We start from the raw sequence: 24919 nt of genomic DNA, 5'->3' as shown, positions 1-24919 counted from the left end.
AGAAGAAATATCTTCATTAATTTGGCAGAGTGAGATTGATAGTTAATACCACTTACATTGTTTAAAATCCATTTAAATGCTTTTTTTCTGCATCCTCAATGGCAATTCCAGTAAATGTGAGAGTAGCCTTCCAAAGCTGCTGATACATCGTAGCGCAAGGAAGAATACTTACTCTTCTTAAGAATTAATAATGTGACACTTCTTGAACGCATGCAACTTCAAACATAACCAGCTCTGAGTTGTATTAGTCTGCTTAAATTTTCTGTTTCTTCGGAATAATGCATCTTTATCCATGGTAAAACATTAGAAGACTTATTCTCAAATTGTATTTTCTTTTCTAATTGTCATAGCCAAGGTCTTGTAGTAGTCTGGGAACTGAATCAGGAACGTCGTGGGAGGCCAGAACGGATTTATGTTTCCTCTGAGCATAAGGGCAGAAAAGTCACAGCTCTCTGTTGGGATACAGCTGCCCTTCGTGTTTTTGTGGGAGATCATGTGGGAAAAGTATCAGCCATCAAGATTAACACATCAAAACAAGGGAAGGTAAAATGCCCTATACTTTATTTCAGGTGAAGAGGTTCCCAGGGGATGATGGGTGGAATCTTTTCGTTTTTTTTAGTAAAGTATAACAGAGGAAACTTGCTAGCTAATGAAGTTCTGGTAGCTTTGACTGTTGAGATGAAGAACCAGTCTCTTGAGACAACAGTAGAAATCCTAACCTGTGAACTTCCCCCATCCTTTCTTTTGGCTATTTCAGTAATGCAACATAAAAATGCTTTCAAATGTACAGAACGAAAGACTGGCCAAGCTTCTTCCTCTTGGAATTTACAAGTATCCAAGCCCAGGGTCTTGGTGTTTCTGAGCCTGTTGGATTCCTTAGACTGCAGCTACAGGTTTGGCTGTGTGTTTTAGTCCTCAGGTCAACTGTTGATCTGAGAAAGGGCAATCCCAGACTCTGATTTTGCTTGGCTCTGGATACTCTTATTCTTAAAGATGTGGATTAGTTAAAATAAATGGTAGGTGGATGTCAAGCTTATGTCTATTACATTTTGTGCAAAGGGCAAGCAAATTAATGACACCAGCCTGATTTCTAGCCCTTGAGTGTTCTTCAAGTTTTACCGTTCCTAGGTCCTTTCCTTCTCCTTTTAATCTGTAAGAAGGAGTGCAGCTTGGAAATAGGTGTGTTCCTCCAGGTGCTTTTAGCCCTTATGAAAGATTTGGATGGAAAAAGTCTACCAAGACTATTGCATTTAAAGAAAGAGAAAAAAAATTCAACTGTGGAAAGAGAGGAAAAAGGAGAGGAGAGAAGGGCAAGGCCCATGGAATATGTGTCTGCTCATGCCTGTTAAAGGAGTTGGACTGTTGAATCTCTCATATAATGCTCTTAGTTTGAAGTAGGGAATTGACACATTCCTATCAAAGAAAACAGCTTTAAGCTGTCAAAAATCATGACCGTCTGCTAGAAAATTTGAATGCAGTTCACAGTAGTTTCTTATGAATAAGAAGTCTGTCTATGACTTTGTTCTGCCACCCATGCACACTTGTATAATAAATAGTATTTGGGTAATGTTGTTGCAGGGTGATAGAGAAAGTGAGTTTACATAAACCACCTAAATCCGATGGAAGGTTTTTTTGTGTGAAGTAATCCTTCAGGTCTGTCTCTGTAAAACTGTTCGCTGGCTGAAAGTACCCATGGGAGAGAATTGACAAAAGCACAAAGCTTTCAAGAGGAAGAATAAAACCCCCTCTTAATGTTAAAAAACCCACACTCTTTATAGAGAAATGGTAGGATGCTAGAGGGATACGATTTTTTCTTAAACCTTCAGTAATGGTTTTGGGAAAAGGAGGATTTAGGCTTTTATGCCTCTAAGCCTTGAAGCCTTGTTTTGTAAGGGAGAGAGAAGAAAGGAACTGCTCTGTCTTATCCTGTGTATTCGTAGCGTACAAGTCTCTTCTGAATTTTGTGATTTTAACTTAATGAAATAGTCTTTACTTTGAACTGAGGCCCTGTATGTTTTCTTTCTTTTTTTCTTTTTTAACTGTAGGCTGCTGCTACTTTTGTGATGTTTCCTGTTCAGATTATAACCACCGTAGATTCTCGGGTTGTTCAGCTTGATTATTTGGATGGAAGACTGCTCATATCTTCACTTACACGCACTTATTTGTGTGATACCGAGAGGCAAGTTATGTTTTGCTTGTAAAATATTGGACTGTACAGAGCCACACAGAGTTTCTGAAGTGACCTCTGGAGATCATCTAGTCCAATTTTCCTGCTTAAAGCAGAGCCGGGTAGATTGTATGGGACTGTGTCCAGTTAGGTTTTGAGCATCTCCAAGGATGGAGACTCCACAAGCTCTCTGGGCAGCCTTTTGCAGTGGTTCACCTCCCTCACAATAACAGAGCGTTTTTTTACGTTGAAATCAAATTTCCTGTATTTCCATTTGTGCCCATTGCCTCTTGTCCTTTCACTGGGCATGACTGAGAGTAGTCTGGCTCTGTCTTCTTTACTCCCTCATCAGGTATTTGTACATGTGGGATCAGATGAGTTCTACCCCTGAGCCTTCTCTGTTCCAGGTTGAGCAGCCCAGCACTCTCAGCCTCTTGTAAGACAGGTGCTGCAATGCCTTAGTTGTCTTTGTGGCCCATTGCTGGACTTACTCCAGTATGTCCACGTCTCTCTTATACTGGGGAGCCTGGAACCAGACCCAGCACTCCAGATATGTCTCACCAGTGCTGAGAAGAGGGGGAGGATGACCTCCCTTGACCTGCTGGCAACACTCTTCCTAATACAGCCCAGGAGGCTTTTGGCCGCCTTTGACAAAAGGGCACATTGCTGTCCTATGGTCAGCTTGTTCACCAGGACCCCCAGGCACTTCTCTACAAAGCTGCTTTCCAGCCAGTTGGCCTGTCCTGGTGCCTGGGGTTATTCCGCAGGGCAGGACTTTGTGTTTCTCCCTGTCTATCTAGCCCACACTTCCTCAGTTTGTGAAGATGTTAGGAGGAGCGGTATCAAAAGCCTTACTGAAGTCAAGATAAACAACATCTACTGCTCTCCTCTTACCTATCAAGCCAGTCATTCTGTTGTGTAGAGGGCTACAAACATGATTTCCCATTTGTAAATCCATGCTGACTCTTCATAATCACCATCTTACCTTTCATGGGATTAGAAATGGTTTCTGGGATCATTTGCACAGTTACCTTCCCATCACCAGGTTGACCGACTGGTTCTGCTGAAAAAAAAAAAAACCAACCAACTCTTCATGATCTGAGCGTTCATTTAAACTAATATTTCTGCACCGTGTCTTTTATAAACTTTATGCAGGCTTTATAATATTCATTACAGACTTTTTTTAAGCACCATAACCAATTCAGCGACTAGGATTTAGTATTTTTATTCTTCAAGAACAACATAAAATTAATTAGAGCCTTTATTAATGCTGTGTTAACAAGTACATTTTTTTCCATTAGAGAGAAGTTCTGGAAAATTGGTAACAAAGAGAGAGATGGAGAATTTGGAGCATGTTTCTTCCCTGTTGGAAAAAACAGTGTGAATCAGCAACCATTAATATATTGTGCTCGACCTGGCTCAAGGATGTGGGAGGTGAACTTTGATGGGGAAGTGCAAAGCACACATCAGTTCAAGCAGCTGCTCTCATCACCGCCTCTCCCTGTTGTTACTCTCAGGTAGAAGCATGAGTGTTACCAGTGATAAACTTGCTTGGGACTTTTAGACTAACTGAAAAGAACTGCCTTAATACTGAGAAGATGAAACAACCTCCTAGTGCAGTCAAGCATTGATCCTAGCTATCATCTTAATATGTTCTCCTCTAATAACAGAAACTGGTATTTGAGTTATCAAAAATGCCAAAGCCTTGATCCTGCAGGTATGTCTGTGTGACTGCCTGCCATGGTTTTAACCTGGCAGGCAGCTAAATACCATGCAGCCACCCGCTTACTCTCCCCCTCCCCCCAGGGAATGGGGGAGAGAATCGGAAAAGTAGAGAGACTCATGAGTTGAGATAAAAACAATTTAATAATTGAAATAAAATAATAATAGAATATACAAACAAGTGATACACAGTGCATCTGCTCACCTCCCACTGACCAATGCCCAGCCCGTCCCTGGCTAGTGATCCTGGAGGAGAGAAATCCTGAAACCACAATCCCAGAAGAAAGAGAATGTGCTTCCTGGCTGGTACTCATTTATATACTGAGCATGATGTTGCCTGATATGGAATATCCCATTGGGTAACTTGGATCTGTTGCTCGGGCTATACTCCTTCCCAGCTTCTTGTCCACCTGCACACTAGCAAAGCATGGGAAGTTGAAAAGTCCTTGATTTCTTAGCAACAACTGAAAATGTCAATGTTCTTCTCATACCAAATCCAAAACATAGCACTGTTCTAACTACTAAGAAGAAAATTAGTTCTGTCCCAGCCGAAACCAGGACACTACAGCAACAAATGCTGCTGTCATAAGACTATGTTTATTTAAGGCAGCCTTGTATTTCCAGGGTTAAGAATATTATGTTAAGGAGGTGATATTGTTGTAGTTAACACTTGTAATGGATACTAATTTTACTTTACAGGCAGGATCCTCATTACACGAGTTCTAGCTGCTCTCCACAATCTTTATCTTTTCCCAAGCTGCTGTATTTGAGGTGAGTATTTGTCAGCATAGCTTCCTGTTGATAAAGTGGACTTTATAAAACTAAAGAAGTTGTATATTCTCCTAATTTATATTATCAACTTCATCTTTTTGCATAAGAATTTTCCAAGTATGCTTAACAACTCACTTCTTGTTTGCTGTACTTAAGCCAATGCCATCCCTACATATTTTACAGTGACTGCCGCAATTAACTGTTGCACTGTTAACATCTGCTTTGCTTGCAGTGAGCACTGTGTGATGACCTGGACAGAAAGAGGCATTTATATTTTTCTTCCCCAAAGTGTTCAAGTCTTACTCTGGAGTGAAGTAAAAGGTAAACTAAGAATCTTTGCTTTGTGATATTGTCTGTTATGTTTGTCACTTCTGAAGTCCTTGCCTAACATGAAGCCCTTTCAAGCACAGTTTCTGCAGCTGGATTGCAGAACATTGATCAGAAAATGGTTTCTGCTTGTCATCTGTCAGGTATATCCTTGAATATTAACCCTCTTCCAGCCAACCCCTCCATCCATACTTCTGAAAACATGCTTGAGAAACAAAACATGGTGTAGAGTGAATCTTAAATACAGTAATCAAATAGTGAGAGGTAATAACCTGCAGTATTACTGAGGTAAAACCTGCAGTATGCTTATTTCTGTTTATTCAGGTTTATTGTCAGATGTCCTCTGAAGGATAATCTGGCAGCTGAAAGCTTAAAACCTGTTTTTTTTTCTAACACCTGTCTAAATTGGAGCCAGGGAATGTACTTATTTGGCAGATGAGTGTGGCCTCATAAACAGTTTTGTGTGTATGGTCTTAGGCATAGTCCTAGAACGGTTAGTCATTGTCAGTCAGTCTTTTCCTTCCCCTTTTCTCTCCCCCTTTCGGTGTTAAGTTTCCAGTGCCTTTGTCATGGAGTGTTTGCATATAGCATAAGTATTTCATTTGAAAACTGCTAAAAGGTCAAAGTGTTTTTCTACTAGCAAATGTTTTCCTTCTGTTTCAAAGCTAACAATGATGTATCTCATCTTTATCAGTCCTTAGTTTTTCATCCCCCTTCAGAGGAAAAGGAAACTTTTCAGTAACTTTAGTGTTCTTTTTGAATGCTTTCTAGAAATGCAACTCTGGAAAGTTTTGATATTTTAATTGTGCTTTATAGTTGTTAGATGCTATCTTAGTACTCTTCAGTATTTGTTTACCCCATGCCACTTATGCTACAGTGTATTAGGCTTTTGCATGCATTTTCAGTCAGATGGGAAATATGTTTTCTCCTTCTTTCAGGAAGAGAAAGGAATGCTGACTAATGATTTCAGTCCTTTAGACAATTTTGTACATCTGGTTTTGCAGATATTCAGGATATTGCAGTTTACAAAAGTGAGTTGTTCTGTCTGCATACAAATGGAAAAGTTGTGCACCTCTCCCTTCTGCTGGTGGACCGCTGCATAGAGCGTCTGATAAGAAGAGGGTTCTGGACACTTTCTGCCAGGGTCTGTTGTCTCTTTGAAAATTCAATCATTTCTTGCAGAGTAAGTAAATACCTCTTTGTATTTACAATGCAAATACAATGCAATGCAATTTCACTCTGTTTCCTGTCCCCTATTCCATTAATTTCCATAGGTTTGTGAGGCTAGTATTCTTGGGGTTTTTAAAAAGTCTTCTAAACGTTATACTTTTAGGATGAAGATTAGCCTGCATATATGGTACTTTTTGCTTTTCACATGTGCATTAGAAATAATGATGTTTCTGTTTCACTGAATACTTTTAGGCAAGAAAAAATTTGCCTCTAGACAAGCTGGAGCATTTGAAGTCTCAGCTGGATGCCTCATCCCAACAAGATCTCATTACACAGCTGGAAGAACTAATTTCAAAGTTGGAACCTCTAGATTCTGCATGCAGCAGTCGAAGGAGCAGTATTTCATCTCATGTAAGTGTATCAGTAGTGCCAAAAATGTTACCTGCAGATTTTATCTTCATGGCTTAAAATCACCATGTTGTTCACTTTGAAGATGAGGCTTTCACTTTTACTGTCTACTATAGCTGATAATGCTACTTTCTAAAATTAGGTAGGGTAGGGAAGTATGAAATACTACCACTTGCATTCTTTAAGTTCTTAGATCTCTGCCTTTTTTCCTGTATTATTTTGTGGCTAATGGTTGAGATGTGGACAAAGGTTGGTATGAAGATGACTTTCTCCACAGCTGAGTTTAGTGTCTTAACATGCTTCAGTAAAGGTCATCTTGATTGTAACTGTAGTTTTATGTGGTGAAAACTGAATGTCTGAATGCTCAGAAGTATCCTAGCCCTATTTAAAAATTTGTCTTGCTCTGTGAAGCTTAAGCAGAAAGCTCTGAGGAAAAAAAAAATCAAAGCGTATTTCTGATATTCTTTTACACGTACAGGTGCTTGGTATTGTCTCGCTTCCCAGCAGCTTTTCAAGAAAGGGGAAATATAGTTAATACAATATCGGTTGTTGCTTTCACTCCAACAATGTTTAAAAAGCAAAGTAATATAAATTCCATGTTGATGTGGTAGACAAGTTTTTTTCATTAGCAGATGGGAAAGTAGACTACATAGATGGACCATGAGCAAAAGAATGTATGTGTGTCCTGGAACTAAATAGTTTTGCAGGGTCCATAGTTGTGCTAGCTGGGTATGGTTAACCAGCAAAAAGAATACAGATTCTTGGGTACACAAGGGTGAAGTGACAGTCTCAGATGCAGAACTAAAGCAGAGATGGTTTTTGTCTTGTACTAAGTACACCAGTTGTTCTGCAGGCTGCTTTCCTAAAAGCAATTGCAGCATATACCTCTTTATAAAGTCACTGGACTGCATGCTTATCGGCATGTGTGTACTTTTCCATTCTGGATATGTCAAAAATATGCTGTTATATAGGGCTTTTCCGGACAGTAAGTTATGAAGTGCTGTGAGGTTATTTATGTGGGTATGGTTGGTTGAGTTCAGTGCAGGAAGTTTAACAAGGAAGTACAACTGGCACAACATCTAACTCCTCTGCCTTGTCTGACAGGAAAGCTTCAGTGTCTTAGACTCCGGAATATATCGCGTTATCAGTCGAAGAGGCAGTCAGTCAGATGAAGATTCGTGTTCTCTTCATAGTCAAACGTTCTCAGAAGATGAGAGACTTAGAGAATTTCCTGCACACCAGGAAGATGAGCAAGTAGAACTTGGTAATATTTCTTAATGAAAATATGTTGTTCATATGCAATTTTTATTTATTCTACAAGAATTTGATTGGGTTGGCTCTGTGCTCTTATTTTCCACTGTCAAGTTATCCATGATTAAATCCTCTAGTTTGATCAGCAGGAACACAGTCACCCCAACTTCCAGACAAACTCCTTCTTGAAACATTGGGGTAAAATGCTGGCTCCACAGAAATCCAAGCTTAGAAAGAAACACAACCCAGAGAAACAAAAGGTCCAGAGGGCTTTTACTGAGCTAGGACTTCACTCAAATTTCTGCCCCTCCCCTCCTCTCTGTGCAATTCAGCGTTAACACTTAAGATTCTCTCAGCTGACTATGCCAGTGTTAATTGAACTTCAAATGAGATTTGTTTGCTGATGCTATCCTTCCAGTAAGATTAGTTCCAGGAAAGAATTTCTTAATCCTGGCTTTGGCTTTGTATTTATTCAGGGAAAACAGGCTTGCTATAAGTGTTCTTAACTTTCTTGCAGGGTTTTGTTTGTAAAGGGGATCGTCTCTTATATGAGTGTATGTTAGCATAGGGATGATAGAATTGTTATTAGCTAACATTTAAACCATCCAGGTAGCTTTTTAAATTTCCTAACAAATATCTGTCACTGGATGAAGGCTAGAGTGAGACAATAATGGGTCTTGTCTCTGCTCTGGTTGGGATTGGGAGGGGATGCAGAAACCCAGGATGATGAGCTGGCTTAGTTCCAGGTATGGTAGAGAGGCTTTCCAATAAAAAAGCTGCTCTTTAGCTTTTGCAGAAAGTAGGTGCCAGTTGAGGATGGAGAGAATTTGGGTGCTTTGTTGGGCACTGTTTGTAGCACTTATATTTACATTTGCCTCTTTCCCTACATCACCGTAAAAACAACAGGTGAGAAAATTTGGAAGAAGTATGTAATCTCCGATATTAAAACTCCAAAAATGAAGGAACGTAGTTTTTGAATGTCAGAAGATAGAAAAATTCTGTCTGTTCAACAAGAGATAACAAATTTTCTGATTATTTCAAAGTAGAGAGGTTCTAGATGCTTCTTGAAGCATGTGTACTTAATTTTGTATTTAAGACAAATGGACTTAGTGTTTCAGTGCTCACATTTACGTAAGATGTCATAAGTTTTTAGGTTTCTAATCTGCATAATGAACAAAGGTAGCCTTATTTACAAGCAATCTTAAAATCACTTGTGACCTTTAGGCACTGCCTAGAGAAATTGTGGATTCTGATGGTAGAACTTCTGTAACAGCGTGGCATCTTTTCCTCTCGACAGTGCACATAGTGCTGTTGCAAAATGCAGTGTCATGCTTACTTAAAAGGATCCTTTTTTTCTTATTTACATCACTTAAAGATACAGCGTGTGTTTGTACCAGGAAATGATTGATTAAAACACATTGTAGATACTGTTAGGGATATGAGAGTGAAAAGGAAATAGTCAGTGATTCTACGTTTCCTGTGATCCTTATCAAAAGCCAGAGAGCTATGGGTACAATTATATTTTGAAGTCTGTTCAAATAAAAGGATGATTTATACCTTAACCATGGCTTATGCATCTCTGTATGTTTGTATGTTATTTAGGTTTTAGGAAATCGTACAATGTGGATTGATGTATGCCACAATACTTAGTTTTCCTAGATGTTTAAGTAACCGACAGTGGATTAAATCAAGATTTTGTCCCCTAAACAGACTGTAAGTCTACTTTTAGAAGATAGTTTTCATGCAGTTGTTGATCATCATTTGCCTTGTTATAGAGCCAAAAGACTATGAGCAAAGCAGACCTACCAGGTTCAAAGTCAGTATTAAAATGGCCCTTGAAACCAAATAGCACTTTTCTGGCTTCCCACATTCTTGAATATTAAGTATGAAAATATCCCATGCAGGTTATCCATTAATAAATTAGTCACTTGCAGTTTGTTTCACTGTTCCATTTTTACCAGGCCACTGTTTCATGACTCTTTATTTCAATTCCATTTGTTAGACAATGTATCTCATGCATCTGTGACGGTTGAGGCTGACCGGAATGAGACATTTCTCCCATTCAGTATTCCTTTGTCATTTCGTTCCCCATCTCCTCTCGTCTCTCTCCAAGCTGTCAAAGAAAGGTAAAACTTGCAGCAGGTTCACTCATCCATTACATCTTTCCCTTTTCTGTCCTCTGAATTTGTAGCATTGTCTGGTTTAGTTCATACTCTGTTCTGCAAAAATGTAACATCTGAACTGAAACACCAAAGACGCAGTCAAGTTTGCTAGACAATGCAAAGCTTCCCTCTTGACTCTAATGAAGATATGAAGAGCTGCTGTTAACTTCAGTGGAGCCAAGATTTCAGTCTCAGTTTTCAAATGGTTAAGAATGTCTAAATGTCTAAGAATGTTTAACGTTACCCTGTAAACTGTGGTTGGCGTTAGTATTATTCAAAGCAAACTTACTGAACGTTGTTTGGGGATTTTGCTTTTCTGGTACTTGGATTTCTGAAGAATGAGTGAAGGTTTCCTATGTTGCTTGGGGACAGACATTAAAATACTCAAAGCATGCTAGATATTGCCAGAACACACTTGCAAAGTATACCACATGGTCTGCCATCTCCCCCCCACACCTTTCAGTGAATCTAATCAATTCCTCAAGTGTTTATGGAACAATGGTAGCTTATACCTGGTGCAAGTAAATATTGTAGTGTCTGTTTTATGCAGAAATCAAATTGCTATTTTTAATCTCACTTTAAAAAACAGGGGGGGACAAATATAAAGGAGATGGTGTTAAATACATAACTTAAAAATTTGAAAAAAAGTGTGTTAGTTTCTTAGCTAAAATGTTGCTGGCCTGTAATGATGGTCTGAAAAACTGCGTAGCCCTCCCTTGATCACTTAAGTATGTGAATTATGTCCTGCAACAAAAAATTGCAGCTGATATCAATAGCGTGAGGATCTCCCAATAACCTTTAGAAGTACATGCAATGTTTTGAATTCTTTCTAAACTGTAAACAGTTTTTAGGACTTTACTAGTAATAAGTGCTTCCACTAATAATGACAACTAAATTTTCAAGTAGTCACTGTATTCAGTTTATAATTAAATAAAATACTATGGTATCTACAGTTAACTTTTAAAAGTTTACCTTTAATTCTTTAATGTATAAAAGTCCAGTTTTGCTACATTTGAATCCTTTCTTCTGCAGCAACCTTCAGCTTTTGCTATACCTCGGTATAGTAAAAGATGCCATATTCTCTGGCAGGCAAGTAAAAGGGTTGCTTTTGTCTTTTTTCTTGATGCTCTTAAACTAGTTCTTGGCCAGAAAACAAGAAGCTGATTTTTTCTGTTCACCTCTTGATGACATAGTTCTCTTCGTGGCAGTGGTAGAAGTAACTGGGTTTTGGTATGTTCACTGGGCTTTCTCTTGAATAAAATAGCTGAAGGGATAGGGACTGATGACATGAAGAGGACATTTTTAGTGGGCTTTGTAATCTGAAGAATTAATTTGGAGTATTGTAAAACTGTCTCTTACCACCAAAAGGGACATAATTTCCTAATGATGCTTTCTGTTTATAAGCTGTAAAATGCAATGTAGCAAATCTGCATTTATTTGCACATAAATATATGTCACAATCTAAGCGCTAGTGTTAGTATGCGATTCTGTTTCTCCAGCAGCAAAAAAACCCAAGTCTTAAATGCTTCAGGTTTTTATTCTCTGCTGGAAGTATGAACCATGACTGAAGTATGAATTTTCAGCAGCTGCTTAGGGAGTTTTGTTCTTGTTGGTCATTGCTGCGCTCATCCTTTTCTCAAGAGTTCTTCAGATTATAAAGTTTTCTGAAATCATGGCTTGAATGGAAAGAAAGCGCTTGATTTGTTCGGTTTTGAACTTCCAGTTTTAAATGTTTGAACTTCTGACTTCTAGTGTTTCCAGCTTTGTACGCAAAACTACTGAAAAGATTGGCACACTTCATATAAGTCCTGATACTAGAGGGAGGCAAGAAGCAAAGGATGATGAGCAGCTGCAGGAGTTGACTGTTAATCTGGTAGCATCTCCCCAGGAAGAGAAAGAGTGAGTGCAAAATGACGATTTCTTAGCAACTGTACTTGATTGGGATTCTGGGCATAGCAACCGAAAGGAAGAACTACTGTTTCAAGTAGAACGATGAGCTCAGTGTTAGGTTTTTCCAGCTGCCTTCATTACTATGGTGGCTTTTACTGGTTCTCCCTGACTCCCTTCCTAGAAGCTGATTGGGCAATGAACACTTCTGGGTGGTGGAGCATGCAGTCTCCACATTGCAGTAATAACTGAAGAGCAAGAACCTAGTATATTACACTACATGAGAATTGCTGATGTGTGATGCTCGTTATAGTTATGGATGTGAGTCCAACAGTTCATTTCCTGTCCTTTTTGAGTGGGGAGTAAACACTTTTATCTCCCTAAAAACTTTGTTTCTTTTAATAATGGTAGCTATAAAACATTGACCTTCTTTAATGGTTGTCCAATTAATACAGAGCTAAGTTATTCCATATTCCAATGATTTGCTAACTTACTATTTTGGACTAACTTTCATATAGTGGCACAATACTGATTTTTATTCAGTACCTTCAGAAATCTACTGTAGTTGGAGTATAAGCCATTATAGAAGGCCACAAAAATAGTATTATCGGGTGGTCTTCATGCCTAATGCATCCATAATGTCTGTTGAGCTGTTCCTTCTTTAGAAATTGAAGCTTTATATTTTTTAATAAAGGAATTAATATTGTTTCCTCACAAATTTGAGGAAATTTGTGACGAAATCTTCACTTAAATTATTCAAGATAATACTTCAGATAAGACTGAAATTAATGTGTTTTTCTAGGTTAGAACCACAGAGCTGCCAGCTTCCAGAGGAGGACCATCTAAGAGATCTCAAGGCTGCAACAGCAGAAGCTATGTAAGCAGGGAAACTTTTTAGTGTATAGATATATTGGGCTTTGGTAGGAAAATGAAGATTTTTTTTTTTTTTAAATTACTTTTATTCATTACGTACATGTAAGAGTAATGCTGTAAACATCTATTAACATAATCTGAAAGGATCTCATTTGGTTAATGATTTGTTTCCCCTATTTAAAACCAAGCAAAACCCACTAAAACCTTATTTAGGTACTCTAGCATTATCCTTTTGTCCTAACTACAAGCATAGTTTAAAAAAAAACAAAACCAAAATCACCTAACAAAGAAAAATCCATTCTGAAAGAAATCTTGAAGGAACGTGGAACGTACTAATATCAAAAGTAGACAGCCTAAGTAGCCTAAATTCTGTTTGCACTCAAAACCACAAAAAAACAACAATCGACTGTAAGTCAAGTTTAGGAATATACTTTGAGTTACACAAAACATACAATACTTGTAGCATCTTGTAACTGTCAAGCAACTTAGCAAACTTCTTTTTTATGCTACAGAGCCAAACTCCAGGATCCCCTGGTTTTGTTAGAACCGCAGTGTATGAGAAGGGTTTTACAGGAATGGCTTATCTGTCTAGAAGAAAAGTTCGGAAGCAAAGAGCATTCTGCTTCCTCTATTAAGAAAAGCAAGACTGTGTGTGCTGAAGAAGAGAGGGCAGTCCTAGAGGAAAACCTACGACTGGGTCCAACTGATGGAGACCCAGGAGGCGAAGAACAGCATAGTATTTTGGAAGACTGCACTGAAAAGGAAAATACTGATGAAACCTGTGTAAGCAAAACCACGTGTGAAAATAGTACTGATTTGAAGGGACCTTTGGACGGCTGCTTTCAAGTGTCTCCTCCATGTGTCATAGAACCGGATGTTCAGAAAGATCTCGTTGAATTGACAACACTGTGTTTTGAGCTGCATGTATTTTCTTGTGGAAATGGTGAGGCAGAGGAAAGCTCTGATGGAAGTCTGCCACTAGCGGCTTCGTGGACCTTGGCTTGTAGGTTTATGCGAAGCTACTTCTTTCTTTTGGATTTAAAAAGACTAAAGCAGTGTATTATAACCATGTATGCAACCAGTACTAATGTATGGGAAACATATATCACAGGACTGAAAGGTAACTAATGAAAATTTTATTACTAGTAAACTGAAAGTAAGACTGGGAGGAAAAAAAAAAACTTGAAGGCACTCCCATTTGTGTCTGCAAATTTTCCTTCTGCAGGTTTAGTGTGGGAGAGGGAGGACAGTTGGTGTGTGGGAGTTTTTGTTCTGGTTTTGGTTTGTTTTGGTTGGTTGTTTTTCCCTCAGAGTCTAACTCTGAAGAACTGTGGGCTCCTTGGAGAGACCGTTCCTCCCCTACCCCCACTTTGCAATTCTGAACCTTTAATTTATATGGAACTTGTTGGTTGAACACTGTATTGATTACAGACCAGATCTATTTAAAAACAAATATATGTGCTGCAAAGAGCAAAAGCATCTTAATTAGAATCATATCGAAACAAGGCAAAAGCTAGGGGAGGGGCTTCAGTATTTGCACTGGAAACAGAAGATTTGACTTGTAGAGAAAAGTGGTTAATGTGAAACAAAACTGAATGGAATAGATGGTTCCATGCAAATGAGCGGCTTGTGATCACATCAGACTTCCTTTTTCCACAGAAATCCTTTCTGATCTTTTTGATGCCTCTTTAGCCTTATTGAACCAAAGCTTCCCAATTACATTGGAAAACAGAACTTCATCTGTTCTCTGCATTCAGCTTCTGCTTTATGCATTTCCATTAAAAGTGAATTAAAGTCTTAGCATTGATTTGGTGCCAACAGAGAGTAGTGAAACAACAGAATCTTGCTTTGAGGGTTGGTATCTGGTATTTGGGTTTCTGGGAATCTGTTCGCTATTTGAATTCCGAGAGCCCTAGAAGTGAAAGTCATGCATGCATTCCCAGTTTGTCCTCAGTTGGACTGCGCTTGTACCTGTAGGGTAATACTCACATTTCATCAGGATCCAGGTTTGTGTTGAATTCTGCATTCTGTAAAGTCAGTGTCCAAGCTGAAGTTTTTATTTATTAATAGAAGCAAATTGTAATATATAAAAACTGATGCAGATCTGCATTATATTCAGCAAGCCACGCATCCTGCAGTGGGCTGTCTTTTTTCACACGAGAGAAAACTTGCCTCCTCAGAAGTCTAAAGAAAAGTAAAATATATCAAGAATATTATTCCATTCTTTAAGGTCCCTTCCAACCCAAACCATTCTATGATTCTATGATCTTATAACTGTAATTTGCCATAAGCGCAGATTAGTGATGTTGATTTCTACGAAATGAACAAGTAGGATCTGTTCACTTGTTACTACTGGTAGCTAGAGAGTTCCATGAAAGTAGTGATAACTTTTGTCCTTACACTTAACAACAGCCGTGTGTCTGTTAAGAAAAAAACCCTTGCCCCGTATCTTGTAACTTGTGCGCTGATTTATTTCAGAACTAACTTGTCACAGTCCAGTGGCTTTAGCAATTGAAAATGAAGATGTGTTGAAAATACTGAAGCAGCTGCATGACCTGGGGCCTTGGGATGATAGCCCGCTGTTACTGGCACATGTGCAAAGGTTTGTAGCCAAGTCCTTTTTTTCTTTTCTTCAGTGTTGTTAATTTGTTAGCAGGAATTGGTTCACTTAACATTTCGTGAAGCTTTCTGGGAATCTTTTAAAGAGATGACCTTTCAGTACTATCTTGAACTTGCAAGAGATCTTGGAAAAATGATAATTTTGCTGTTTGGTACTGAAAATAGTTTTTATCCTCTCTCTCCAGGCTTTATGAAAAATTTGGGGAAATCGCTCTTCGGCCCTTGATCAAGTTCCACCCGTCGATTTTGCCTTCTGATATCAAACAGCTTTGCAGGAATGATCCAGCTCACTTTTTAGCATATTTAGATAGTCTGGTGAAATCAAAACCAGAGGATAAAAGGTAAAGGGAATACAGAATCATTTTAATCTCTCTGCTGTCTTCACCATGTAGCTGTGTTGGGTTGTTCTGGTTTTTGGTAGCTTTTTTGTACTGTTTCTGTATCTATCTGCTTGATGTTCTTTAGCATTAGATTCCAGTTCATTCTGCCAGCTTTAGTTGGTCTCTGAGACTGTTTTTTTTGTTAGATTAGATGCTAGTTTTAACAGGGTTTTTATAAATAATGTTTTCAATGGAACTGACTATTTTTGCTCCTGTGCCTGCAGTTCAGTATACCAAGGTTAGACAGAATTTGAAAAAAAAAAAAAAGCTGGGGGAATCCAGCCTACAGACCTGATGGTTTTCTGTGGTCTCATCAGTTTCTAGAAACATAAATAATTCTAGTCTTTTCTATATTTAATTTTACATCTATATTTTGGGGTTTTTTTTGCACACAATCTCTACTTCTCCATATCTGGTATATTTTAAAACTGGCATTTTTTTTCTGTATATTTTGTTTTCTAGGTCATCTCTTGTTAGATCTCTTCTGCAGCCTGAATCTGTACGACTGGATTGGTTGTGCTTGGCAGTTTCTCACGATGCACCACAAAGAGCAAATACTGTGGATGCGGAAGGAAATCCCAGGTAAAGTTGGGTTCACCCAAGGTCCTGAGTGCAGCAAAAAGCTTTAATGGGTCTACAGGCTTTTGGCTTAGATTTTGTATGACAGTTTGGATGTTACTTCAAGCATTTTGCATATTGCAGAGTTCAGCAGGAGCAAGCAAAGGATTAAATAACTGTATCTGTAATGCTTTTCAGAGTGACTGCTCTACTGAGACTACACAGTGTTTCATTTGTTTTTCCTTCTCTCTTTTCATATACCTGCCTTTCTCTTAGAGAGAACATAATGTTCTGAAGAAAACCATTAATGCTTTAAAACAGAATTTCTCATCTTCTAGGCCACGATCGCATTTGTTTACTTGGGGCTACAGCCAGCTCATTCTGCTTTTGATTAAACTCCCAGCTGATTTTACTACAAAAGAGAAGATGGCTGACATCTGTAAATCACATGGGTAAGCAGAAAACTTGATAATTCTTAATACTTGGTTAGTTGGTATTCTGACCCCAAAAAGATACGAATGAAAACCACCCGTCTGCTCCTTGGACAGGTTTTACTCAAAAACCTTTCCTGTTTTGAGGATGAATATTGAGTGTCCAATTTAAAGTACCAAATGCCCCTTTTGGCTAAGGGGTATTCCCCATGTCCTCACTCTGCAGTGATTTCTGGCATTCAAGGAATTCCATTGCTTCTGTCTTCACTGATATTTAAATGAGCATTTAATTATTGTTGACTTTAGTTTAGACTGAGCATGTGATTCCTGTGAATCTTTACTCTTTTATTCAAGATTTTGGCCTGGATATCTCTTTCTCTGTCTGGAGCTGGATAGAAGAATAGAAGCCTTTATTAATATTGCTCGTTTGGATGATTTGACCCTGTTGCATGGAGAAGATGGTTAGTGAGTCTTAAGCTGTGTAAACATACTTCTGTAATATAGGAACTGCCCTTATTATATGGATTCAGTTTGTCCAAAGTTGAGTTGAACTTCTATTTGTTGAAGTGTTTTGGTAGCACTAACTGTGTAGTGCAGCATATTTGAAACATAAATGGGTGTTACAGTCTTCTGTCTTCACACTGTGCTTTGTAAAATCAGTTGTGCTAGAAAATGCTTGAAAGTTCAAGAACGTGGAGTTGTTTATCAGCTGGGAGTGAAAGCTAAACTTGCTGTTGTAGATAGAGGAATAATTAGCCTCCTTGCACAGCACAAAACTCCCCCTGCTACACATGCACACACACAAAGTTATGACAAGCAAAGCATTGTATCACATGACAGAACTTAGAAGAAAATTCCCAGTAGCCCTAAGATGGACAAAACAAATTTTAGTCTCTTGACTTAATCCAAAGCCTTAAATACTGAACTATTGTGAAGCTTTGTGTGTAGTTTGCCACTGAATCTTTACACTGAATCAGTCAAGGCAGTACACTTCTATACACAATTTTCTTGTTGGTAATGCTTGGTTTTCTTAAATCTTCACAGAGAGAAACAGAATAGCTTCCATTTTAAGTACAGATATATTTAAAATAGTAGGCTTAGAATAATCCTTGTTTTACAAATAATGTAACAAACTCATTTTACATCTAGGTTCCATGCCAGAGACCATAGAAGAATGGAAGTTTCTTCTGCATCTTGCACAAAATCACAGCACAGCTTCCCACCACCATGGCCCACAGAACGGGAACGCTGTCAGCAATGGTAGCCCGAGCTGCCCAGACTGCATCACTGTGGAAAACGTAGCTCTCTTACTGGCAAAGGCCATTGGCCCAAATCGTGCCTTGCCTCTCTTGCAAGAGTGTGGCTTGACACTAGAATTGTCTGATAGATTCACTCGTGTCTGTGAGATACTGAAAATTGCTGAGAAAAGGCAAAGGTAAGATGACACGTCAACAGAACGTCCATGTATGCACCCAGTTCATTCTGGGTCGTCTTGGTGCTTTAAACTTTCTTTTCAGTTAACAAAAAGAAAAAATACTTCACAATTTTACTTTGGATTTTAAACTCGGCTGAAAGCTTTTCTGTTATTTAAGAGCTATGTATTGTGAAATATAGGCATTTTAAAATGGAAAATGAAGAAACAGGAATTCATACATTAAAGGTGTACGTGAAGGAGATTTTCTGAAGGAAGTATCTGTCTTGTTGAGTCCTGCACAGACTCTGATCTTGCCTACCCCCTCCAGAGAAGGCATGCATGGTGATGTCATGATGTTACTTCTGAAATACAGTCATATTTTTGGCAAACTTTTTATTTAAAAAGCAAACCAAAACTCTGTTGTTCTTTCTGTTGTTGTCCTTTTTTTACTCTTTGACTTTCTTTTTCTTCCCTTTGCTTTAATTGCAGAGCGCTGATTCAGTCCATGTTGGAAAGGTGTGACCGGTTTTTGTGGTCTCAGCAAGCCTAGAAAACAACTTGGAAAACTTTGAGAACATTTTTTACTGTAATGATTGTATATTAAAGTGCCTCTTAAAAGTAACAGGCTCTTGAAGAAACTTAACTCTTGTCTAAAAGTTCAGTTATATTGAGCCAGTCTCCATCTGGCAGGTATCTGGCTGGGAACTGTTGACGGTTCCTCCTTATTCCTTTGGAGATGAGTTTTGAACTCTAGAACTTAAAACAATCCAGTATTTATCTTGAAATTAAGCTTGCAGATTTTGGAGATGAAAATTCCTGAATTTATTTTCTGAGTCTGTATGACTTACGTGTTAAGGATATGAGCCCCTAAGTATTAAATTACGGTGTATAAAATTTTTTGTTTGTTTGCAAACATGAGAAGCCATTCCTCAGAAATATCTAAGCCCATACTTCTTTAATTTTCCTGTAAATGGCATTGACTTTTTCAAGTTACTGTAAAAGTGCTTGTTACGATACCTTTTTTTTTTTCCCTCTTAAATTATATGGACTGGTCTGGCTCATTCGAAATGCATTAATTGAGCCAAGTCCTAAAATAGGAGAGAAATATTTTTCAGGAGTGAATTAATGGTTAAGAATGCTGATTAACAGAAGAACTTGTTAAATGAACTCGCTGTTAAACTATAAACACATTTCTAAATTGCCCATATCTGTTTGTGCAACATGACTAGACATCAGTTGTGATATTTTGACAAACCTCAGGACAGTGGAATTAAAATCATAGAATTATAGAATCCTTTAGGTTGGAAAAGACCCTTACGATCATAGAGTCCAATCATTTAACCTAGCACTGCCACGTCCACCGCTAAACCATCTCCCTAAGCACCACATCTACACGTCTTTTAAGTACCTCCAGGGATGGTGACTCCACCACTTCCCTGGGCAGCCTGTTCCAATATTTGATAACCCTTTAGGTGAGGAAATTTTTGCTGATTATCCAATCTAAACCTCTCGTGGCGCAACTTGAGGCCATTTCCTCTCATCCTATCACTTGTTATCTGGGAGAAGATACTAACTCCTACCCCACTACACCCTCCTTTCAGGTAGTTGTAGAGAATGATAAGGTCTGCCCTCAGCCTCCTTTTCTCCAGGCTAAACAACCCCAGTTCCCTCAGCTGCTCCTCATAAGACTTGTGCTCTAGACCCTTCACCAGCTTCGTATGTGGAGTCGCTCCAGCACCTCAATGTCTTTCTTGCAGTGAGGGGCCCAAAACTGAACACAGTATTCGAGGTGCAGCCTCACCAGTGCTGAGTACAGGGGGACAATCGCTTCCCTAGTCCTGCTGGCAACACTCTTTCTGATACAAGGCAGGGTGCCGTTGGCCACCTGGACACACTGCTGGCTCATATTCAGCTGGCCATCGATCAACACCCCCAGGTCCTTTTCCACCAGGCAGCTTTCCAGCCACTCTTCCACATGCCTGTAGTGTTGCATGGGGTTGTTGTGACACAAGTGGAGGACCCGGCACTCAGCCTTGTTGAACCTCATACAGGTGGCCTCGGCCCATCGATCCAGATCCCTCTGCAGAGCCTTCCTACCCTCAAGCAGATCAACTTTCCTGCCCAACTTGGTGTTGTCTGTGAACTTAACTGAGGGAGCACTTGATCCCCTCATCCAGATCATTGATAAAAATTGAAGAGAACTTGCCCCAACACTGAGCCCTGGCGAACGCCACTTGTGACTGGCCACCAACTGGCTTTAACTCCATTTATCACAACTTCAGGCCTGGCCATCCAGCCAGTTTTTTACCCATCAAAGAGTACACCTGTCCAGGCCCTGAGCAGTTGGTTTCTCCAGGAGAATGCTGTGGGAAACAGTGTCTGCCAAAGGCTTTAATAAAGTCCAGGTAAAATTTGGTAATTCCAAAATGAATTTTGACATTTTGGAAAGTGAGAGGACTGTGTATTATTTTAACAATCTTTTTAAAAGCTGAAGGTTTAGATAAATAATTTTGGATGGATGCAGTCAACAAAGTTGTCTTTTAAATATCTGCTAGAATATGAAGAATCATAAAATCAGTTGGATTTTGTTTCTCATTTACAGAATTATGCTTTGTACCAGCACTCTTTCTGCACTTAATACATCTTTGAACAAGTTTAGGCTTCTAGTTTTGGCCCTCATCGCTGTCAGACTCTCACATTTTTAGCAGAAGGCCACAGCATCTGGTCAATATGTGATTTTCACAAATGTCATTTAAACAAAAAATTAACACATGCATTGCATTGGAACTACATTTTACTAAAATCCATAATTTTGTCATTAAATGACTTGAAAATATTTCTTTATAAAGCATCTTTTTATCTAGTCTTGTAGCACTTGTAGTGCTGCAAAAATAATGCTTTTGTTTTCATCAAAATAGGACTTAGTAATAGAACTTTCAGACTTTTGGGAGGTACAGTTTGAGTATTTCATCTCAATTGCAAGAAAGACTTGTGAAGGGCTGGTTACTTCACTAGAGGGAATGAAGTTACAGGGAGACAATTAGTGGCAGGCTTGCATCTGTTAACAGTGTTGCTTGTGGAAAAGCCAATACAGAACTACTTCTAAAAGAAAAAAGCTTTAAATCTTTTGCGGTTTAGATTTTTACATTGGAAACAGCACAGATTCTTCTATCAGAAACACCCCATGCTCTTACAGTAAGATTTGCAATAGGAGCCAGGCACCTGCAGTGTGTGGTGAGGTTACGCAAATGGGGTGATGTTGGTGCCTGTTCTCTTACCTGCCAAACGAGCGTGCTGCTGCCTCAGCGGCTCTTGCGCTTAACTAACCGTTTCATACCGTGTGTGAATGTAGTACAGCTCTAGCTGAGTACTTGTGTTGCCCTCCTTAGAGGAAGTTGGCTGCTTTTCCAAGAATGTACCTGGCTTCTCACTGTATGTAACGGTTCCACTTCATTTGCTCTGGGTATTTTGTGTACTCAGCAGTCGCTTTCTTCCATGGGGTTTTTGTACACTTGGTTAACTTTGAGTAAGGGTTAGGGCTTTTTTGTTTTTTTTACAATAAATCATAACTTTCCATTCAGAGCTGCTTTTTAAATTTTGTGTCAGAACAGTGGTACCTCTAACATAATGGGAAGTGTTTGTTCAAATTTGGTGTCTGAAGTGAGCTTGTGTTGATTTCAACTAACTTGGCTGTCAATAAAGAGTAAGAATTTACTCGCTGGAGAAGAGTTGGAGAATTGCTGTTTCCTATTCTTGATATGTGTATTTTCATCTCATATGGGTAAGATGAAGGGACTGTGAAATGAAATGGTCTTCTGTTTAGAAGTTACAGTTGTACAGAGCGTGTTAAAGCTACAGCGCCTACCAGCTCTTGTCAGCCAGCTAAGTGTACACCACTGATAGTTTAAGGCAGCCTGGCCTGTAGCAGATGAGCTGCAGCTCACCTTTGGTTTTGGTGCCTGACTGCTGGTGGAGGGGACTGTTGAAAAGCAGAGATGAATAAAGGGGGCTTTGCCCAGAGTAACTTTTAATAGAAGAAGCTGTGTTGGTTTTGTTGGGGTTTTTTTGTTGTGTTTTGTTTTTTTTTTTTTAAATACATAAAAGCTTCATACCTGCCTCAAAACATTATTTCACTGTTAGTATCATCATCAAAACCTATGGGGAAATCAATTTTATGTAAGATAAACATCTGCATATGCAATGTTTCTTGAAGAGGGGCCAAGTTTGCAGTTGTTCTACATGTCTATAAGCCTGAGGCCAATGCTAGTAAATATGCCATACAGCAGCACGGCAAAACTTCAATAAGGTGCTGTTACTTCCCAGAATAAGGAATAACTGCATCTGTGGTTGTGCCTGAGCTGGAATTTACCTCATCCCCTTTCTCAATCTGACACTTACCTAGATTACAAAACGCCTATGTTGCGCAATGTTTGCAGAATGTAGCTTGCATTTATAGATATTTAGAATTGAAGGACAACCAGTTTGAGGTTGCTTTTTGTCTTAACTATATCAGAATGTACAAACCCAGAAAACTCTCTCCCAGGGACCTCTATATGTTATGTTTACCCAGTGTGCACACGCAGCCTGTGTTTTAGTGCTAGGTCAGAAAGGAATATTACATGCAAACCTTCCTGCATGCTCAGGGGCAGCTTGCCTATTTCCATTGCAAAAGCAACGGGTTTGGCTGCAGTTTGTTTCTGTGCGCCAAGGGCTGTGACCCAGAAAGCAGGCCAAGAGGAAAGGGGAAAGCAGTGCTCAGGCTGTTACCTGCTGGAGCACAAAGCTGGTGCTTTATCTCGGTTACTGTAGGGAGCTCCAGCATTGTTGTCGTTGCTGCTGCCCTCCTTGTTGGAGACAAGTCAAGGGGATGCAATCCGAGATCTGAAGATCCCCTCCAGCACCTACCTTCTTGCAATTATCCTCATGTTTGTGCTCTTTGCAGAAAATCTTGGTTTGGTGAGAATGTGAAACACATCAGACCAGATCAGAAGACTCAGAAATATCCTGTATGCTCCAAAAATGTCTGAGCTTGTGTAGGAAAAAGTTCCTCAAGTCAGTTTTGAAGGCAATGCTCTGTTCTAGGTCCCTGGGCAAAATGGCACATGCAGTAGTGAGCCCGTACCCCAACTTACAGGAATAACTTTCCAGTCTTTTTTTAAAAAAAAAAATCAAAACCAAAAAGGTGACAGACAGGGCTACTTGAAACCAGCAGAGGCAGCACTTGAGCTGACATGTACTGTAAGGGCGTAAGTCATCAGTAGGACATGAACAGAGTTGCAGCAAAACACAGCGCTTCAGTCTCTGCAGTAACTGAGTTGTTACACTGTTAAGCATCAAGTTCATGGGTGCTGGGGGACAAAATTATTTGTCTGGCCGCCTGCTTTTTGCAAGGTTTCCTTGTCCATTGGGTTAGGGTTTAGATTCTCGTCTCAAGTTGTTCCATTCAGAGACGCAGTGTACTAGGGAACATCTGTCCTGCTGCTCCAGCCCTGTCTGTGGAAAATGTCTCTTCTTCCCTTAAGCTAAATTCTTGTTTGAAGACCAGCGATGCCCAAGGAAGTTACCTGCTGGCACATTATTAGCTCAGTTTGTTATTGCACCTCTTTTGCCTCATGCCTCTTCCCTTCAGCTCCAGCAGCTGATTGTTTAAAGTGCCAGAGTTGTGAATGGGCCAACCACACATACCTCTTCTGCAGAGAATTTAAAGAAGCTCTCTCAGACTTGTTAAATCACGTATGAGTCCACACAATGGGGAGACATTCTGCACATTCATTCTACAGTGCAACTGCGCTCAAACCCAGAGCTTTCTGCAGGGGAAGCGGTTGTGTCAGTTGTTAACCAAGGGAAGCAAGCAGCAAGCAGGCTCCTGAGCAGAGAGAGCACAGTGAGTACTCAAACTGTGAACTGTGCCAATAGGGCCTGACAGTTAATATATTGATCTTAAAATCCAGCAGAGTTGTGGCTGTATGGATCTGAACTTCCCCTTAGGTGAAATGTTTACTGCTGCATCAAAACCTCTCCTTAGTTTAGCCCACTTGAGCCCCACGCTGTTGCGGCAGGATGGCTGGAAGTCCCTCAAGAAGGATCTAGTGAGAGCAAGCAAAGGCAGGAGGAACCATTCAGGCCTTCCTTATGGTGCCGTGTGTGTGCGCTACCTTAAAGCATTATCAGCAGGGATGTAGGTGTATGCGGTTTGCTTTGCAATGGAGTTAAGAGCAACACTTCACGTTTTCTGTTCCATCAGCTCTGGGATCCATCTTGTCACCCCAGCACATGTGGGAATTCCACTTAGTAGTTCCTGCAGCCATTCTGGTACTGCAGCTGACTCTTCCTTGTGCACCCAACCTTGTGCTTCAACATACAGTGCAGACGATCAGGCATCTTCTCCCAGCTCTGTCCAGCGCAAGACCCAAACAAGTGTCACCCTTAAGCCAACTGTAACACATCAAGCGCACAGAACACCTTAGTCCTCAAGGCAGTTTCTCAGCCTGCTTGTTACAATCAAATAGTCCCATGGACAGCTGAAGAAGCACGACGTACTTTCTAAAAAATTGTGTAACAGGAGCTATGAACTTTCAGTAAGGACAAGGACAGGCTTACCGTAATGATTTCTGTGCTGGAAGTGGAGTGGGGGGGGATTCCCAGCCATGGATATCCCTTCCAATTTCCTCTTTTGAAGGTTTGATTTGTTTATAAATACCCTCTTTGAGTCTGAGAGCACACAAGACAAGCTCCATCTCCTTTGGCTTTGCCTTTCTGCAGTGGTGAGTGATATTCTG

The 24919-nt window shown here is 39.6% G+C and overlaps 1 protein-coding gene across 10 annotated transcripts in view; it reads left to right on the top strand.

The window, feature by feature from the left end:
• The window catches only part of LOC137663064 (serum amyloid A protein-like), an 84504-nt gene that overhangs the window by 58040 nt on the left and 1545 nt on the right, over positions 1 to 24919 (top strand). For 3 of the 10 annotated variants that reach the window (XM_068399914.1, XM_068399912.1, XM_068399913.1), the window contains exons 5-23: positions 351 to 543; positions 2046 to 2179; positions 3469 to 3684; positions 4589 to 4660; positions 4893 to 4981; positions 5992 to 6170; positions 6410 to 6568; positions 7670 to 7829; positions 9819 to 9942; positions 11731 to 11877; positions 12668 to 12742; positions 13251 to 13858; positions 15217 to 15340; positions 15543 to 15698; positions 16200 to 16319; positions 16634 to 16747; positions 17081 to 17187; positions 17876 to 18161; positions 18630 to 21866. In XM_068399914.1, coding sequence (XP_068256015.1) covers positions 351 to 543; positions 2046 to 2179; positions 3469 to 3684; positions 4589 to 4660; positions 4893 to 4981; positions 5992 to 6170; positions 6410 to 6568; positions 7670 to 7829; positions 9819 to 9942; positions 11731 to 11877; positions 12668 to 12742; positions 13251 to 13858; positions 15217 to 15340; positions 15543 to 15698; positions 16200 to 16319; positions 16634 to 16747; positions 17081 to 17187; positions 17876 to 18161; positions 18630 to 18690 — 3124 coding nt within the window. In that variant the 3' untranslated portion in view covers positions 18691 to 21866. Of the gene's footprint in view, positions 1 to 350; positions 544 to 2045; positions 2180 to 3468; positions 3685 to 4588; positions 4661 to 4892; positions 4982 to 5991; positions 6171 to 6409; positions 6569 to 7669; positions 7830 to 9818; positions 9943 to 11730; positions 11878 to 12667; positions 12743 to 13250; positions 13859 to 15216; positions 15341 to 15542; positions 15699 to 16199; positions 16320 to 16633; positions 16748 to 17080; positions 17188 to 17875; positions 18162 to 18629; positions 21867 to 24091; positions 24905 to 24919 lie in introns of those variants that run through there. The other 7 variants (XM_068399916.1, XM_068399915.1, XM_068399918.1 and 4 more) reach the window with 7 other exon arrangements.

The sequence above is a fragment of the Nyctibius grandis genome, chromosome 4, assembly GCF_013368605.1.
Source record: "Nyctibius grandis isolate bNycGra1 chromosome 4, bNycGra1.pri, whole genome shotgun sequence".
Lineage (NCBI taxonomy): Eukaryota > Metazoa > Chordata > Aves > Nyctibiiformes > Nyctibiidae > Nyctibius > Nyctibius grandis.
This window is presented reverse-complemented; position numbering and strand designations above follow the sequence as displayed.